Source organism: Anomaloglossus baeobatrachus, chromosome 4 (assembly GCF_048569485.1).
Source record: "Anomaloglossus baeobatrachus isolate aAnoBae1 chromosome 4, aAnoBae1.hap1, whole genome shotgun sequence".
In the NCBI taxonomy this organism is placed as follows: domain Eukaryota; kingdom Metazoa; phylum Chordata; class Amphibia; order Anura; family Aromobatidae; genus Anomaloglossus; species Anomaloglossus baeobatrachus.
In genome coordinates this window covers 259,076,913-259,095,837 of record NC_134356.1, presented here as the reverse complement: position 1 = coordinate 259,095,837, position 18,925 = coordinate 259,076,913, and the positions used below count along the sequence as shown (strand labels likewise).

Here is an 18,925-nt window from a genome sequence, read left to right as displayed (position 1 = left end):
CCTAGAAAAATGTATACACTATAATTAAATATGAAGTGAGTTGTGAATTTCTTTGAAAAATATATGGGCCAACAGTGGAGCAGATAAAACTCTTAATGACTGAATAAACTAAGACATATAGAAGAATCAGTCCACTTACACTTAGATAGTAGTGAAGCCTTAAGCCATAGGAAGCGCTCTAACAAATTCCATAGAAATCTCAACACAGGACTTTTCTGTTGTAGAAAGAGACGAGCAAAGAATACTAGTAATCTGTAAGCAGGTTTTTGCTATGTAATCTAAAGAAAGTATGAGATAGAAGCTGACAGGCAAAGTTCAATGATGTGTCATTTATTACCCTGCTGTGCTGTTGTTTACTTATAGTTTACTTATAGTGAAGGTTTTATCACCTGAAATTATCATTGCCAGACTACACTAGTCCCTCTATGCCCCTTCCCCCTCTGAAGAGCACTACTTTGTCTATAGACTTGGTACATAGAGATACACACCCTACATAAGAAGGAAATTCTAAAAGTAATATTTATTAAATAACTAGCCCCAGAATACCCCAAAAGTAGAACTTCTCCAAAAATATTCCAAATAGAGGCATACAGATTATAACTAATTCATTTTTATTAACATATATTAAATAAATTATTTTAAAACAAGATAAGACAATGACATGATAAAAAGATAAAATTAAGCATGGGAGGGGAAAGGATATGTCCAAAAATAATGTGGAAAAAAGAAAAACAAAACAAAAAAATATATCTATGGTATATATACCGTATTTTTTCTTTTAAAAGACAAACCGAATTATAAGACGCACCCCAAATTTAGAGATAAAAAAGGTAAAAAATAGGGGGGGTCCATATCATGCTCCAGTGGTGTCTTACCAGTGGGGGGCAGCAGCGGTGGTGGACTGGGGTCACAGGACTCGGGGGGGGGGGGTACTGGAGTAGGGCGATGCTACTGGCATTGCAGTGGGGGCTGTGCTGGCTGCGGTGGGGGCTGTGCTGGCTGTGGTTGGGGCTGTTCCGGCTGCGGGCGCCGTACTGGCTGTGTGGAGCAGGGTGGTTTCACAGATGCTCTGTCGGCCATTTAGGCTTCAAAGAAATGGCGTCTGGAGTCGGCGTGTGTGCAGATTGAGTTCTCGGCTCAATGACAAGCCAAAATCTTATCTGTGCATGCCCAACTTCCAGGCGCCATTTTCCTTAAGTACGCTGCTGGGAGATCAATGGGCCAGAGGAGGCACATGCACAGATGAGAACTTGAGCTGAAAGGTCCGATGTGCAAGCAGCATCTCCGGGCGCCATTATTTGAAGCCCGCACTGCTGGCAGAGCATCTCACCCACCGCACCTTCCTGCTTAACACAGTAACCCCTGCAGCCAACACAGCAACTCCTGCAGCCAGCACAGCCCCCACCACAGCCAGCACAGCTCCCGCCGCAGCCAGCACAGCACCTGCAGCCAACACAGCACCCTTTCTCCACCTCCTGGTAAGCTACATTTGCATTTAAGACACACCCCTCTTTATCCTCTTGTTTTGGAGGAAAAATGCGTCTTATAATCTGAAAAAAATTGTATATATGGTAGATGATTACTAGAGTCAATATGCAATATATATATTGGTATTTCAATAAATAAATAGTGGCAAACTAAGTATTCAAGCAAGTAATAGCACACAATAAATAATTTAGAAGCCTATATTTCATATTATAAATACTGGTAGGGTATACAGTATATCACAAAAGTGAATACAACTCTCACATTTTTGTATATATTTTATTATATCTTTTCAAGGGACAACACTGAACATATAACACTTTGAAACAGTATAAAATAGTCATTGTGCAGCTTGTATAACAGTGTAAATATTGCATGCCCTCTAGTGAAAATGGCCAAATTGTGCACAAAGTGTGAATATTTTGTGTGGTCACCATTATTTTCAAGCACTGTCATAGCTCTCTTGGGTATGGAGTTCACTAGATCTTCACAGGAGTCACTAAAATCCTTTCCTCAGATCTCAGTATCTATTTTCATGATTAAAGGGTGCTTTACACGTTGCGACATCGCTAGCGATTGCTAGCGATTTCAGGAACGATAGCACCCGTCCCCAGCGATATGTGGTGATCGTTGCCGTAGTAAACATTATCACTATGGCAGCATCACACGCACATACCTTGTCAGCGATGTCGCTGTGACCGCCGAGCAATCCCTCCCTCAAGGGGGAGGTGCGTTTGGCGTCATAGCGACATCACTGCGGCGTCACTAAGCAGCCGGCCAATAGAAGCGGAGGGGCGGAGATGAGCGGGACGTAAAATTTTGCCCACCTCCTTCCTTCCCCATTGCCGGTGGACGCAGGTAAGGAGATGTTCGTCGTTCCTGCGATGTGTGCTGCCACAGGAACAACAAACAACCTCACTACTCACCTGTCAACGATTTTTTGGTGTTGGAGCGACCTCTCCAATACCAACGATTTTTACCTCTTTTGCGATCGTTTTAGGTTGCTCCTTGGTGTCACACGCTGCGATGTCGCTAACGACGTCGGATGTGCGTCATAAACACCGTGACCTCGACGATATATCGTTAGCAATGTCTCAGCGTGTAAAGCACCCTTTAGACTGCTCCCAGTCAAAACCTGAGCAATGGAAAACAAGAATTTCGCTCCTGCAGGGCTTGAAGAGCAGAAACAGACTAGTTCTGATAATTAATGCCCTTCCTAGTTTTAGAGTCATATGAGGAGCAACCACTTGAGATTAATTTAATGAACTGTCAGTAATATTTTGCAAAGAAGTATTGGAATTTGCCAGTGGTAAACTCCTAGATATTGCCAAATGAACGAAACAGTCACCATGTGTTTCTAACTCAACCTTAAAAGACATTTGACATGATGATGTCAGGGAGGTGTATAGAAAGATAGATAGATAGATAGATACATAGAGGGATAAATAGATAGATAGATATTCACAGCAGGTGAAATAAGTATTGAACATGTCACTAAAGGTGCTATCAACACGAATTTCTTGAAATCCGCAAGGTTTCATAAGCGCCTTCCATGAACTCTTAAGCGGGCTTTACACGCTGCAACATCGTTAGCAATTGCTAGCGATGTCGAGCGCGATAACACCCGCCCCCGTTGTACGGCCGATATGTGGTGATCGCTGCCGTAGCGAACATTATCGCTACGGCAGCGTCACACGCACATGCCTGCTCTGCGACGTCGCTCAGAGCCTCCTTTCTAAGTGGGCGGGTCGTGTGGCGTCACAGCGACGTCACACTACAGCCGTCGATTAGAAGCGGAGGGGCGAAGATGAGCGGGATGTAAACATCCCGCCCACTTCCTTCCTTCCGCATTGCCGGTGGAGGCAGGTAAGGAGATGTTCGTCGCTCCTGCAGTGTCACACACAGCGATGTGTGGTGCCGCAGGAACGACAAACAACATCGCTAAAAAGCAGAAAACTATTTTTTATTTCAGGAAGACCTCTCCGCAACAAACGATTTTGCCCTCTTTTGCGATCGTTTCAGATCGCTCTTAAGTTTTACACACTGCGATATCGTTAATCACGCCGGATGTGCGTCACAAACAACATGACCCCGACGATAATTCATTAACGATATCGTAGCGTGTAAAGCCCGCTTTACTTTTAATTCCTTCCAAACATTTTCTATTAGATTCAAGTCAATTTTATTTTCTTTCTCTGAAACAAATTGAGAGTATTCTTGGCTGTGTATTTGAGATCATTGTTTTGTTTAAATTTCCTCCCTGGTTTCATCTTCATCAAATTGTTAAACGGCTGCAGATTTTTATCAAAATTGTCTCAATACATTAGTCCATTCATCCTTCCATTTTTTTTTAAGTTTGCCAGTGGCATATGCTGAAAAACAGCCCCACACAGTGATGTTCCTATCCCCAAACTTCACTGTTGACATGGTGTTTTTGGGGTGATATTTATTGCATTTTGGCTTCCAAACATGATGTATAGGATGGGCCATTTGTATGGATACACCTAAATCAAATGGTAATGGTTGGTGATATTAACTTCCTGTTTGTGGCTTATTACTATACGGGAGAGGGGAAACTTTTCAAGATGGGTGGTGATGACACGCACGCCCCAGGGCCAGGGGCACTTGGAACCAGGCCGAACTTGTCCGGGGATGTCAGCGGTGGCGGGGTCCGGCTCCGGGGATGTCAGCGGTGGTGGTGTCTTTTAATAATGAAGGGGAGATGATGATGGGAGTTGTAGTTAATGTTTAGTAAAATTCGTGACGCCACCTGTGGATGGCGGCTTAGGAACCGCGGCTGCTGGATGGGACCTCCGGGGCTGGTGTTATGGCAGCTGAGGCGTTTTTTGCTCCCCACAGGTGAAGCAGGTAACCCGGGGCAACCGTTGGGACAGTCTATGATGGATGTTGATGAGGTGCAGGACAAAGCAGACGACACGGGGCTTGCAGATAAGATGATTTTACTCACTGTTCGTTCCAACACTGCAGTTGACCCATGGTATGCCCGGATTCACTGTCAGGGGCCTCCGCCGATCCCGAATAGTTCAAGGGTCAGTACCGGTGCACCCCTCAATGTGTCCTTCCCTGGTCATCTCACTAGCGCCGACTTTCACTAGACTGTCCTGCGCCTCCGCCACCGAGCCTGTCCAAAGGGTGGCTGACCTCGGTCCTCTTATTGCTCCCCCTTGCAGGTGATGGGTGGCAGGTTGTGGCCTCAGGTGCCTGAAGCAATGTTTTTCTTCTTTAGCCTGGGGTCTGTCCCCGTTCTTGCGACCAGATCCCTCCACCCCGGTGTTTTTGGTGGAACAAGTCCACGGAGGCATCCCGCACATCCGTGGAACTCTGGAATCCCTTCAGTCGGTGTCACCTGGGCCAAGCAAAACTCCAGGTTCTTCACCTAAAACCTCCTCTTGGCTAGACTCCTCACTGACTAGATCTTCCTGTCTACTGTCACTTTCTGACAGACTGCCTGACTGAACTCCCCCTAACTGTTGCTAACCAGTTCTCCTCAACTGTTTACCTTTTAAACCTAGCTCCGCCCACTTTTTCTACTGATCCACTGACTCCTCCTACACTCCCCCCACCAGGCTCCACCCCTTCATGCCAGTGAATGGGACTTAAGGCTCTATAACCAGGTATACTGGTCGCTGCTTCTCAGCATTAATGGAGTACCTGCCTTAAACCCTGACCCAGTGTGTGACCTAGCAATTGGTGTGTGCAGGTTTTGTCTGTGAACCGGTAGATGGCCCCCTTCTTACCCTGGATGGGATACCACACCTCTAGTTGAGGTGCAGTACCCCTGGGGCGACGAAAGCCTCAGGGGCGCCACAGTGACCATGGTGACAATTTTGAAGTTGGACATTTTGGATCCAACTTTATTTTTTCCAATGGGAAGAGGATCATGTAACACATCAAACGTATTGAGAATTTCACAAGAAAAACAATAGTGTGCTTGGTTTTATTGCAACTTTATTTGTTCACTAGTTATTTACAATTGTATGACCACTTATAAAATGTGCTCAAATTGCTGCCTATTGTGTTGGATTTTCAATGCAACCCTCTTCCCCACTCTTGACACACTGATAAAAATACTGCAGAAGAAATGCTAGCACAGGCTTCCAGTATCCGTTGTTTCAGATGCTGCACATCTTGTATTTTCTCAGCATAGACAATTGCCTTCAGGTGACCCCAAACATAAAAGTCTAAGGGGGTCAGACCGGGAGACCTTGATGGCCATTCAACTGGCCCACGATGACCAATCCACTTTCCAGGACACTGTTCATATAGGAATGCTCGGACCTGACACCTATAATGTGGTGGTGCAGGTGTGATTGGCAGACAATCTAAACATTTTTAGTAGCTGAAAAACAGACAAAAACATTTTGGTGAGGACTTGAACATGGTGCTCGAGCACCCCAATGCTCGATCGAGTATCCAGCAGTGCCGAACACGCTCACTCATCATTATTCAAAGTATCCCTAACATTTTGTGAGTAGTGAACCTTGTATCTTATGTCACTTGAATTATTAAAACTTACAAGTTCAATCTATAATATAGTCTGTCAGTTCAAACCATCATTTGACACATGAATTTAGGATATCTTGATCCTAGTCTGGTTTCTAATTAAAAGAAGTAGTAGCTTTATTCTCACATGTCTTTCCATTTTCCCCATTGATCTCAAATGTTGGCAAATATCTTGAACAATCCAAAGCATAGTTAATACAGGATGTGTTCATTCTTGAGATCAATATTTATATATTTTTATATATTTTGAAAGCCTTCGTTCAAGTCTCACTAAACCCCTACAATAAAGTTTGTGGTATTTGTAATTTCTACTTTGCAGAGAGTGGTACTAAGTAAATTAATGACTATGGAAAGAAAAGTTAACTTGTGAAATTTGTCTTCAATTAGCTTTTCCTAACATCTGATTATATGATCCTTAAAATTTCAAGTGCTATTATGGCTGAAAAAGATTGATTAATTAATTAAGAGGTTGTCTAGACTTGTGACAAATCGTAAAATGTGCACTTGGTGTCATTATTCCTTGTTTAAGTGACTATATATATATTTATATATATATATATATATATATATATATATATATATATATATAATTTTATCTAACTTCTCTCAAGTCACTTATATTGAGAGATTTTGAATGCGTCTAGTCAGCTGTGCCTACAAGTATGCTAATACACAGGCATACTGAGATATTGTGACAGTGTGATTTGGCAGCCTGTGGTCACACAGGGGGACTGATGACTTTTCACCCAATCCTGAGCAACCCTTAAAAGGCTCAAATATGAGCACTTTGGGCATTTGTTAGTTTTTTGATCTTTAGTTTAAAAAACATCAGACTCACAGTCCCTAAAATGTTTTTCTCAACTTTGAAAGTTTTCTCCTATGAAAAGGATAAGGGATAACTTTCCATCCTCTGGAAGTCCAACTGCCTTGGCCCCCATTAATCCTGAGAACTGGAGCTCTGAACAGCTGCGGATGAATGTAGTGGAGGTCAAACACACGCAGTGCCTCTTCATTCCCAACAAAAAAAGTGTTGAAAACCAGCCAATCACTGTGCTCAGCAGTCTCTAGTGCTTCCATTAGGAATGAATGGAATAGTAGTACGCATGATCGACCTTCGCTCCATTCAGTTGTAGCTCTTCAGCCCTGGTTTTCAGAATGAACTGGGACCAAAGTGGTCAGACCCACCGCAATAAGGGTGGTATCTCCTATCCCATGGATAGGGTATAAATTTTAACTTTAAGAAAACCCCTTTAAAAGCAAATATTTAGTATGTATACATATAGTAGCCCTTGTTCACAATGTTTACATTTGATTTTGTTTTTTGTGTGGTATTTTTCTAGCTGTAACTGGGATTAATTTTAAAAGTTTAAAGTTTTAGGTTCTTCTTTTATGCAATACTTTAATTCTATTTACTATTTATTCAAAAGCAAATGACAGAGAAATTAGTTAAAATTTCTCCACATACAACAATATTTACCTGCCCAGGTCACAAGAATTAACGCACTAGCACAATGCAGAAACCCACCTTGAAAAAGATAGTGCTAATTCAGGTGGAAAATACTGAGACAGACACTCACAACCTACCAGTTCATGGTAATTCTTTATATATTGTATATATATTTTTCTGCACTTTATTTTTATGCAGGATGCAGCCACCCTTCTATGTTGGTTTTGTAAACTAGGGTGTCTGTCCCAGTGGGGTGCTGGGAAGCCCATCTGATCAAATATTATTGGCATCACATATGGGCTGTAAGTCAGACACTGTGCACTACGTGTGTGACCAGCGCCCTTTACAAGCCTTATTTGTTTGCAATCTCAATGATAAACTATCACCCTCTTCTATCCAATGGGAGGTTGTGTTTTTGTATCATCATTATTTTGTGGCTGTATTTTGCTTCCATCTTTATCAAGGTGGTCTGCTGCATTCTTCTAGTGCATTAGTTTCTGCGACCTGGGCAGGTAAATACTGTTGTCCTTTCTTTGCTGTGTTATATTTGTAACTAGAGTTGAGCGCAGTTCGCGGTTCGTGGTTCTCCAGTTCGCGGCTCGAGTGATTTTGGGAGCTGTTCTAGATCGAACTAGAACTCGAGCTTTTTTGCAAAAGCTCGATAGTTCTAGATACGTTCGAGAACGGTTCTAGCAGCAAAAAGCAGGGCTTTTTACAGCTACAGTGTGCAGGAGCCATCGCTGGCAGCATGCCACAAGCTGGTAACCAAGATAAACATCGGGTATCCAACCAAAGCGCTTTGGTTAGTAACCCGATGTTTATCCTAGTTACGTGCAGGAAGCCCACACTTCCCCGCTCAGCTCGCTCCACCCCCTTCTGCCCGCGGCATGTACACACGTACACACACACACACACACTCTGCACACATGGCCCCGCTCAGCTTACCTGCGATGATGAAGTCCCGACCTCAGCGCTGTCACTGTCCTCCATGGCCGCCGCTTGTGACATCACCTTCTCTCGCTTCCGACCCGAGACTGACTAGCGGTGACGTCACGGGCCTCTTGCGATACTTGGCTGTGAAGGCGGTGGTCATTGAACTCAGTGACAGGTGCTGTCGGCAGTGCAGGAGATCAGCGCAGGTAATGTACCTCGCTGACAGCAGCACTTGTCATCCCCTGCAGTGACCTGGGCTGACCTATTGATGTTAGCTCAGGTCACTGCACTGCTCTGCCAGCCAATGGGGAACATTCTGCTCTTCATTGACTGGGACAGTGTGGATCGTCATGGCAACCCCTTGGATTACACCAGACCTGGATTTGTTTTTCTTTCTAATAAATTGGTTAAAGAGGGAATGTTTTGGGGAGTGTTTTTTCAAATAAAAATGTGTTTGTCGTCTATTTTTTTTATTACTGACTGGGTTGGTGATGTCGGGTATCTGATAGACGCCTGACCTCACCAACCCCAGGGCTTGATGCCAGGTGACATTACACATCTAGTATTAACCCCATATATTACACCGTTTGCCACCGCACCAGGGCGCGGGATGAGCTGGGGCGAAGCACCAGGATTGGCGCATCTAATGGATGCGCCACTGCTGGGGCAGCTGCGGCCTGCTATTTTTAGGCTGGGGAGAGTCCAATAACCATGGACCTCCCTAGTCTGAGAATATCAGGCCCCAGCTGTCTGCTTTACCTTGGCTGGTGATCCAATTTTGGGGGGACCCCTACGTGTTTTTTTTAATTATTTATTTAATTTAAAATAACAGCGTGGGGTGCCCTCAGTTTTGGATTACCAGCCAAGGTGAGGTTGCCAGCTGTGGTCTGCAGGCTGCAGCCGTCTGCTTTACCCTAGGTGGCTACAAAACTAGGGGGAACCCTACGTCATTTTTTTTTTTCATTTTTTTGGCTAAATACAAAGGGTGCAAAATTACAAAATGCAGGAGAGTGGGACATTATGTGTCTTTCTGCCATTATAATGACAGAAAAGACTGATATGAAGTGCACAAGCACAGGAAAATCACCAGAGCGCTCTACGCTGTGAAAACCAGTAGAAAATAGCACTGGAGGGAACATGTGACCGCCTCATGTAGGATGAAGCTATGGATCCTGGGTAAATTTATGCATTTACCCTCCTTCAGTTTTTTTGCAGTACACAAAAAAAACGGAAGGCACACGGATGACAAACAGATGACATACGGACCATCTACGGAACGGAAACGGATGCCACACGGATGCACCCGTGAAAAAAAACGGACTGTTTTTTGCAGACCGCAAAAATGGATCGGTCGTGTTAATGTAGCCTTATTCTGATCTGCCGTTCATAAACAGCAGGCAGAAATAAGTGAATAACGCCCCCCAGCGTCAGAAAATCTCCGGGGTTTCAGGGCTAGCTGAGACCCTGGAGATCATGATTCAGGACGGTTTTTCCGGTCCCCGCTCACGTGAACACAGGTATACACCGTACACCGATGATCACGTTACAGTAAATGACAGCGCCGGTAAAAAAATATTTATCTCCCATCTGGCATGAACAAACACTTCTTCTCCACTTCTTCTCCACTTCTTCTCCACTTTTTCTCCACTTTTTCTCCACTTTTTCTCCACTTTTTCCTCAACTTTTTCTCCACTTTTTCTCCACCTTTTCTCCACTTTTTCTCCACTTTTTCTCCACTTTTTCTCCATTTTTTCTCCACTCTTTCTACATTTTTTTATCCACTTTTTCTACATTTTTTCTCCACTTTTTCTCCACTTTTTCTCCACTTTTTCTCCATTTTTTCTCCACTTTTTCTCCATTTTTTCTCCACTTTTTCTCCATTTTTTCTCCACTTTTTCTCCATTTTTTCTCCACTTCTTCTCCACTTTTTCTCCACCTTTTCTCCACTTTTTCTCCATTTTTTCTCCACTCTTTCTACATTTTTTTCTCCACTTTTTCTCCACTTTTTCTCCACTTTTTCCTCCACTTTTTCTCCATGTTTTCTCCACTTCTTCTCCATTTTTTCTCCACTCTTTCTACATTTTTTTCTCCACTTTTTCTCCACTTATTCCTCCACTTTTTCTCCATTTTTTCTTCACTTTTTCTCCACTTTTTCTCCACCTTTTCTCCACTTTTTCTCCATTTTTTCTCCACTTTTTCTCCATTTTTTCTCCACTTTTTCTCCACTTTTTCCCCACTTCTCCATTTTTTCTCCACTTTTTCTCTATTTTTTCTCCACTTTTTCTCCATTTTTTTCTCCACTTTTTCTCCACTTTTTCTCCACTTTTTTTCAACTTTTTCTCCATTTTTTCTCCACTTTTTCTCCACTTTTTTTCAACTTTTTCTCCATTTTTTCTCCATTTTGTCTCCATTTTTTCTCCACTTTTTCTCCATTTTTTCTCCACTTTTTCTCCACTTTTTTTCAACTTTTTCTCCATTTTTTCTCCATTTTGTCTCCATTTTTTCTCCACTTTTTCTCCACTTTTTTTCAACTTTTTCTCCATTTTTTCTCCATTTTGTCTCCATTTTTTCTCCACTTTTTCTCCACTTTTTCTCAACTTTTTCTCCACTTTTTCTCCACTTCTTCTCCACTTTTTCTTCACCTTTTCTCCACTTTTTCTCCACTTTTTCTACATTTTTTCTCCACTTTTTCTCCACTTTTTCTCCACTTTTTCTCCATTTTTTTCTCCACTTTTTCTCCACTTTTTCTCCACTTTTTCTCCACTTTTTCTACATTTTTTCTCCACTTTTTCTCCACTTTTTCTCCATTTTTTTCTCCATTTTTTCTCCACTTTTTCTCCGTTCTTTTTCTATCGTCGGTCTACCCATTAGCTCTGCTATGCATAGTGTAGCTCTACACCTACTGCACATGTTACTTTATGATTGACATCTCTTTCATACCAGAGCTGTCTAAGCCTACTCTGACCCCATATTTGTCATTACTATATTGTCCTTGTACTGTATTATGACATTTGTATCATGTGTTTCATTTCTTGCTGTGTTGCAATTTTTTTGCTGCATCCCAATTGTACCTCTACATTGTTCGAGTTTATGTTATTGTTCTCTCACTCTTATGTGATACTGATTATTGTCATTTTTCATGATTACATGCAGATAAGTCCAATCTGACGAAGGCTCAGGCCGAAACGTCATTTGTAACTTGTTTTGGACAAAAACATATATGCTTATGAAAAAAAATTTTCTTAATACGGACCAATAAAGAGTGATTTTGCATTACTATCCGTTGTGACTTACTGACTTAGTCTGGGAGATTTAGAGTGCCGAGGTTACTCACTAATTTTATCTATTATTACCTCTGAGCACCTATATACCAGTGAGCAGAGCTTCCTCTACAGTAGTTCTCCTGATTACGCATGCCCTTACCTCATGAGCAGGGCATTGCAGCTTTGGTAGCAACCATTACGACATGGACTCTGCTGCTGTGGACCCGGGGAGAGTGAGTGCAGATTCATTGCACCCACACTCCTCACAAGAAGGGTCCGCACTCCTAGAAAATGGGGGATACGTTCCCTGAGTGTCTCCCCCCCATATTCCAGACGGTCCAGAGTCGTCGTGGGACCCCTTTCTTTTTTTCTTACAATAAATTGGTGAAAGAGGAAATGTTTTGGGGACTGTTTTTTCAAATAAATTTCTTTTGTCGATTTTTTTTTTTTTGTTAGTACTGACAGTTTATGATGTTGGGTATCTAGTGGATGCGCCACGTCTGGGGTGCCTGCGGCCTGCTATTTTTAGGCTGTGAAGGCCCAATAACTATGGACCTTCCCACCCTGAGAATACCAGACCACAGCTGTCCGCTTTACCTTGGCTGGTGATCCAATTTGGGGGGGACCCTACTTTTATTGTGTAATTATTAATATTTATAAAATAATTATAAAAAAGAGCCTGAGGGGACCTCCACATTGGATCCCCAACCACGGTAAAGCTGCCAGCTGTGGTTTTCAGGCTACAGCCGTCTGCTTTACGCTAGCTGGCTATCAAAAATGGGGGGACCCAACGTCATTTTTTTTTTAACTATTTTTTAAATAGAAAAAATTAATGGGCTTCCCTGTATTTTGATTGCCAACCAAGGTAACGGCAGGTAGATGGGGGTGGCAACCCATAGCTGTCTGCTTTATCTGCGCTGAGAATCAAAAATACCGCGGAGCACTACGTCATTTTTTTAAAGATTTATTTTTACAGCACTGTGATGTCCAGCAATCAAAATACAGGCAAGCCCATTTTGTTTTTAGTTATTTAAATAAATAATTAAAAAAAATATATATGGGCTCCCGCTGCATTTTTTGTATTGCTAGCTAAGGGTAATCCAAGCAGCTACTGGCTGCTAATCCCCACTGCTTGGTGTTATCTTCACTGGCAATGGAAAATCCAGGGAAGCATTTTTTATTTTTTTTGCCAAAAAACTACAAAAAAAGGACGTGAGCTTCGCCATATTTTTGTATGCTAGCCAGGTATAGCAGGCAGGTGCTGGAAGAGTTGGATACAGCACCAGAAGATGGCGCTTCTATGAAAATGCCATTTTCTGAGGTGGCTGCAGACTGCAATTCGCAGCAGTGGGGCCCAGAAAGCTCAGGCCAACCTGTGGTGCGGATTCCAATCCCCAGCTGCCTAGTTGTACCTGGCTGGACACAAAAATGGGGCGAAGCCTACGTCATTTGTTTTCTAATTATTTCATGAAATTCATGAAATAATAAAAAAAGGGCTTCCCTTTATTTTTGGTTCCCAGCCGGGTACAAATAGGCAACTGGGGTTTGGGGGCAGCCGTACCTGCCTGCTGTACCTGGCTAGCATACAAAAATATGGCGAAGCCCACATAATTTTTTCAGGGGGCAAAAAACTTCTGCATACAGTCCTGGATGGAGTATGCTGAGACTTGTAGTTCTGCAGCTGCTGTCTGTCTGTATGGAGAAGAGCAGACAGCAGCTGCAGAACTACAAGGCTCAGCATACTCCATCCAGGACTGAATGCAGACGTTTTTTGCCCACCAAAAAAATGACATGGGCTTCGCCATATTTTTGTATGCTAGCCAGGTACAGCAGGCAGCCACGGGCTGCCTCCAACCCCCAGTTGCCTATTTGTACCCAGCTGGGAACCAAAAATATAGGGAAGCCCGTTTTTTTTAATTATTTCACTTATTTCATGAAATAATTAAAAAACAAATGACGTGGGCTTCGCCCCATTTCTGTGTCCAGCCAGGTACAACTAGGCAGCTGGGGATTGGAATCCGCAGCACAGGTTAGCCCGAGGTTTCTGGGCGCCTCTGCTGCGAATTGCAGTCCGCAGACGTCCCAGAAAATGGCGCTCTCATAGAAGCGCCATCATCTGGCGCTGTATCCAACTCTTCCAACAGCCCTGGAGCCGGGTGGCTTGTTGGGTAATCATGAGTTAATACTAGCTTTGTTTTACTAGCCAGTATTAAGCCAGAGATTCTTAATGTCAGGCACGTTTGACCCGGCCATTAAGAATCTCCAATAAAGGGTTAAAAAAAAGACACCACACAGAGAAAAAATACTTTAATAGAAATAAATACACAGACACATTAGCGACTCCATCTTTATTACCACCTGTCAGCCCTCCATGATCCATGGTCTTCTGTCTTTCTCGTTCAACAAATGCAGCTCTGCTACATCACTGCTGCATGGGGGAAGACGCTGCTTCCCGTGGAGCATTCACTCCGTGAAAGCTGCACGAGAAGCAGCGTGCAGCCTTCACTCCGTGAGTGATCAGTGCTGCTAGCGGTAACAGCGGTAACGCTGACAGACGCGTTACCATAGCAACGGTGCTCCCGGAGCCGCGGTTAGCGGTGACGTCACCGCTAACTGCATTGCTATGGCAACGGTGATCTCCGTTAATGACCGGCTGTGTCAGCCGGTCCCTAACGGAGCGGGGAGTCGACCGTGTGCTAGAGCATGTCGCCGGTACACGGCGATACACAAATGTGCACCGTGTACCGGAGAGATGCACTCTCAGGTCCTACATGACGCGTCATAGTCAAGTGACCAGTCTGTAGCCAATGAGATAATAGCCACGTGACTGGTCACATGGCTATTTTGACGTCACGATAGGTCCTGCCTCTCTGCTGGCAGTGCCGGTCACCGGGAGGATTCAGCGATCATCGGATGGAATAGAGGCAGGAGACAGAGTGCAGGAGGGATCGTGGGGACCGGTAAGTGTTATGGCAATGTTTATTAACTGTATGTGTACATTTATAATGCATTTTTATGTGTTTGTGATTGCCTCCCATTATAGCCTATTGGTTCGAGTTCGGTTCGTCGAACGTTCGACGAACCGAACTCGAACGGGACCTCGGCTCGGCGAACCAACCTCGAGCCGAACCGCGACCGGTTCGCTCATCTCTATTTGTAACGCTTTCTGTCTTAAGTTTTGTTTTGAGCATTTGAAATGCATGCTCGATAGAGTTGAGATCTGATTGATTCAGCTATTGCAGAGTATTCCACTTCTTTGCATTTAAAAACTCCTGGGTTTTGAGTCCTTGTCCATCAGTACTGTGAACTGGTGTTGAATCAACTATGGTGAATTTGGTTGAATCTGAGCAGAAAGTACAGGTACAATTCAGAATGGATCCAGGTGCTTCTGTCTTCAGAAACATCATCTATAAACACTAATGATCCAGTGCGATTGGAGCCATGCATAGCCATACATTCACACTGCCTTCACCATATTTTACAGAGGATCTTGTGTGCTTTGGATTATGAACTCTTACAACCCTCCTCTATACTTTCTTTAACCTATCATTCTGATACTGATTGACCTTAGTTTCCACTATCCAAAGAATGTTTTTTACAAAACTGGGATTGCTTCTTTAGATTTTTGTGGCATAGTCTAATCTGGCCTTCCTACTTTTAAGGCTGATTAATGGTTTGCACCTTCTGGTAAACCCTCTGTATTTGCTCTCATGAAGTCTTTTCTTTATGGTAGGTTTCGATACTGAAACACCTACTTCCTGGAGAGTGTTCTTCACTTGTGTGAGTGATATGAAAGGGTTTTTTTTCACCATGAAAATAATTCAGCAATCATTCATCACTGTTGTCTTCTGTCTACTGTATATGCAGGGCTTTTTGAGTTTCCAAACTAACCAGTGTGCTTTTTTTGCATAATGTACCAAACTGTTGATATGTGTGATGGATTTCTTTTTTATCCCAATAGATGGGCTGTTTCTTTTCCATTGAAAGCTCCTTTGATCGCATGTTGTAGGTTCACAGTAACAGCTACCAAATCCAAATGCCCCATCTGGAATAAGCACCAGACCTTTTACCTGCTTAGTTGATGATGTATAAATGAAGGAATAGCCCATGAGCACCATTAAAGTGCTTTTAAGATAACCCTTACTCCAATTATGATTTCAAAGCTTCACTTTAAGCCTATTGAATAACTGCATGTTAAATATGTTTTGGTAAACATCTACAATGTCAAAACATGTGTCACTGTCCAAATATTTCTGGACCTATTTGCACACCAAAAGACATCTTATGCTCTGGTATCTCTGATTTTATATGTACATTCCAAAGATCTTGGTAAAGACGTTGTAGAGTCATATTTGTCAAAGTATAATCAAATATGTAATTTGTAAAACTGGAAACAGCACATGCCTTAATTTATAATATTTGGGAATAAAAATGTATTAGTTAAATTGTCTTGTGTTTTTCAGACATTAGTGGAACTACAATTTGTCCTAATATAGTCAAGGAAGAACATGACCCCGATTTTCCACATGGACCTCGTCTTCGTTATTTACGTCTGGATGGAAATGAAGTTAAGCCACCAATTCCATTAGATCTTATCATTTGCTTTAGACTTCTCCAGGCTATAGTTATTTAGGTATCTATTATACAACTACATTAAACTGATTCAGATTGAAAAAATTAAAGCAGATAATTTTACATTCATAATCAATCATCTCTCAAGGAATTTTTGTATGAATGTAATGGGGTGGGGTTAACAAATTTTTGTGAACTAATGCCACTGTTTGCAGGATAATTATATATTAGCACAGCTAAGGCAGCTGCAGGCTCAAATTTCTTGAATTCATATGTTACAGACTTGGGCAGATTTTGCTACAAACGGGGTTCCAAGAATATAGCCCATTTTTTTTATTTTAAACTTTACTGTTAAACATTATTTTAGATTTCACAATGGTAATGTTTGTATGCCTCAATTAATATATTAGTCTTTTTTTACTTTGGGTTCCTTAAGGGAATCTTTAAAATATCAATGTATTAAAACCATGAAGATAGATGCAGATGTTAGTAGTAAGTGAATATACTGTACATCTAACTGACTAGGTGCTTTACCATGATTTACTCTACATGGAAACTATGCACCAGGTTAATTTAATAGTAGGTAAATGTTTATATGCCTCTGCTTTCTGTTTTATTTCTGCAAATAATGACAACTCAAATGCAAATTTGTAAAAATTAAAATTAAAGTAAATGAAAATAAACTGCTTATGTTTTCTTTTTTGTTCATTTTAAGCTATGTAATACAAAAACAAGCATACACAAATCTATATTTCACCATAAAATAAAGAATGCAGTAGCCAACAAAGAAATTCCCATTAAATATTTAGTGCATACACGGGTCATAAAAGTCCATTACTACAGATCACATTCAACTTCTTTGAAAAGAAGTGCTCAATAATTTCAAAAATCTAAAAATGTAACAATTTAGAGGGGGCTTGAGGATAAAACCATACAGGTCATTAAAAAATAGCAGGTGTTAGGGCCAGGATAAAAACAGCAGACAAGTCAGTTAAAATTTTGTTCAAAACCATATAAACAAGCAATAGAAGCTTTAGAATTCTGTTCTGTGGAGTGATAAGACTAACTTGGAACTGTTCGGAACCATGCATCATCCAGAAGAAGGAAGTTTATGCTATAACCACAACCTGCCTACAGGGAAGCATGTTAGTGACTTGATGGTTCTCTTAGAATGTCTTGCTTCAATTTGCACTGGAAACCAAATGTGTGTGCAGGGCAAGATAGATTCAATCAAATATCAGGAAATCCTAAGAGAAATTGTTATGCCTTCTGTGAGGAAGCTGAAGCTTAGGGGTCCATGGAAATTTTAACAGGACAATGATGAAAAATATACCTCAAAGTCCACTAAGGCTTGGTTTTAAAAGTCCTGGAAAATTCTGGCTTGGCCATTATAGTCATTTGACTTGGATCCAATAGACAATCTTTGGTTAGATTTTAAAAAGGTTAGTTGCAGCATGAAAACTTGCGCAATACCAGATATTTTTGTGTGGCAATGCATCATGTTTGCAACATAACAGTTATAACTAGTGATGGATGAACTCACAGATGTCCAGAAACAGCAAGTCCAACCAGATTTTTAAAAAAAAACAAAACATTTTGGGCTCGGAATTAATTCCGGATATCTGGCCAGATGCTGATCCCCACATAAGTCTATGGGTACTCAAATGTTTTGCTTTGAAAGGGTGGTAGAAAGGGCCAGGGAGGTTAGAGCAGTCGCATTATACTTACAGAGTCTCTCGCATGGCTGTAACACTGCTTACGGGGCCACTCATTAACCTCATACATATTCACTGCATCTCTCGCACACTGGCAGTCTCGGTATCTGTCATTGGTTGCAGTCAGACCACGCTCCTACCCTGTGTCTGGCTGCTTGGAATCACACATGCTGGGTGCATCCCTTACAGTGGTGAAAAAATAAATAAATAAATTGGTGTAGGTTCCCCTTTATTATGATACTAGCACAGATAAAGCATACAGATACAGGCTGCAGCCCCCAGCTGTGTGCCTATGTTACCTGTGTATCAAAATAAGATGGAACCCATGGAGATTTTTTTTAATTACTTAAATAAGTAATTTAAAAAAAAGCAGGTGGTCCCCCAGCCAAGATAAAGCTGACAGCTGGGGGCTAGTATTCTCAGACTGGGGAGGCCCATGGTTATTGGGCCACCCAAGCCTAACACTAGCAGCCTGCAGCCACCCACAATTGTCACATCCATTAGATGTAATAATTCTGGCACTTTACTCAGCTCATCCTGGTTGCCCTGGTGGGGGTTAATGACAGCTCACAGCTACCACCAAGCTCTATATTAGTAATGGAGAGGGTCCATGAGACCCCCCCATTACTATTACTGTAAGTGAAAATAAATAAGCACAAACACTGAAGAAATCCTTTATTTGAAATAAAATACACAAAACCTTCCTCTTTCTCCAATTTATTAACCCCAAAAACACTCCTGCAGGTCTAACGTAATCCACACGAGGTCCCACAACAATCCCGGTTCTGCTTCACACTGAATTCACAGTGCACGGCACATTGGAAAACATGAGCGCACTCTGTGGCTTCAGGCAGAAACTGACTGAGCCACAGCCATGAGCAATGACGTCACTCAGTTTATCTGCGGTCACAGCTGGAGGTTCCAAGAGTTCTCACCTGTAACTTCAGGTAAACTGACCTCAGGTGACCTCATTGAATTCAGTGACC

The 18,925-nt window shown here is 42.2% G+C and overlaps 1 protein-coding gene across 2 annotated transcripts in view; it reads left to right on the top strand.

The window, feature by feature from the left end:
* KERA (keratocan) overlaps positions 1 to 16,862 on the top strand; it is a 57,859-nt gene extending 40,997 nt beyond the window's left edge. For both annotated transcript variants that reach the window (XM_075342437.1, XM_075342435.1), the window contains exon 3: positions 16,116 to 16,862. In XM_075342437.1, the coding sequence (XP_075198552.1) occupies positions 16,116 to 16,285 (170 nt within the window). In that variant the 3' untranslated portion in view covers positions 16,286 to 16,862. The remainder of the gene's footprint in view (positions 1 to 16,115) is intronic.
* The last annotated feature ends 2,063 nt before the right edge of the window (positions 16,863 to 18,925 follow it).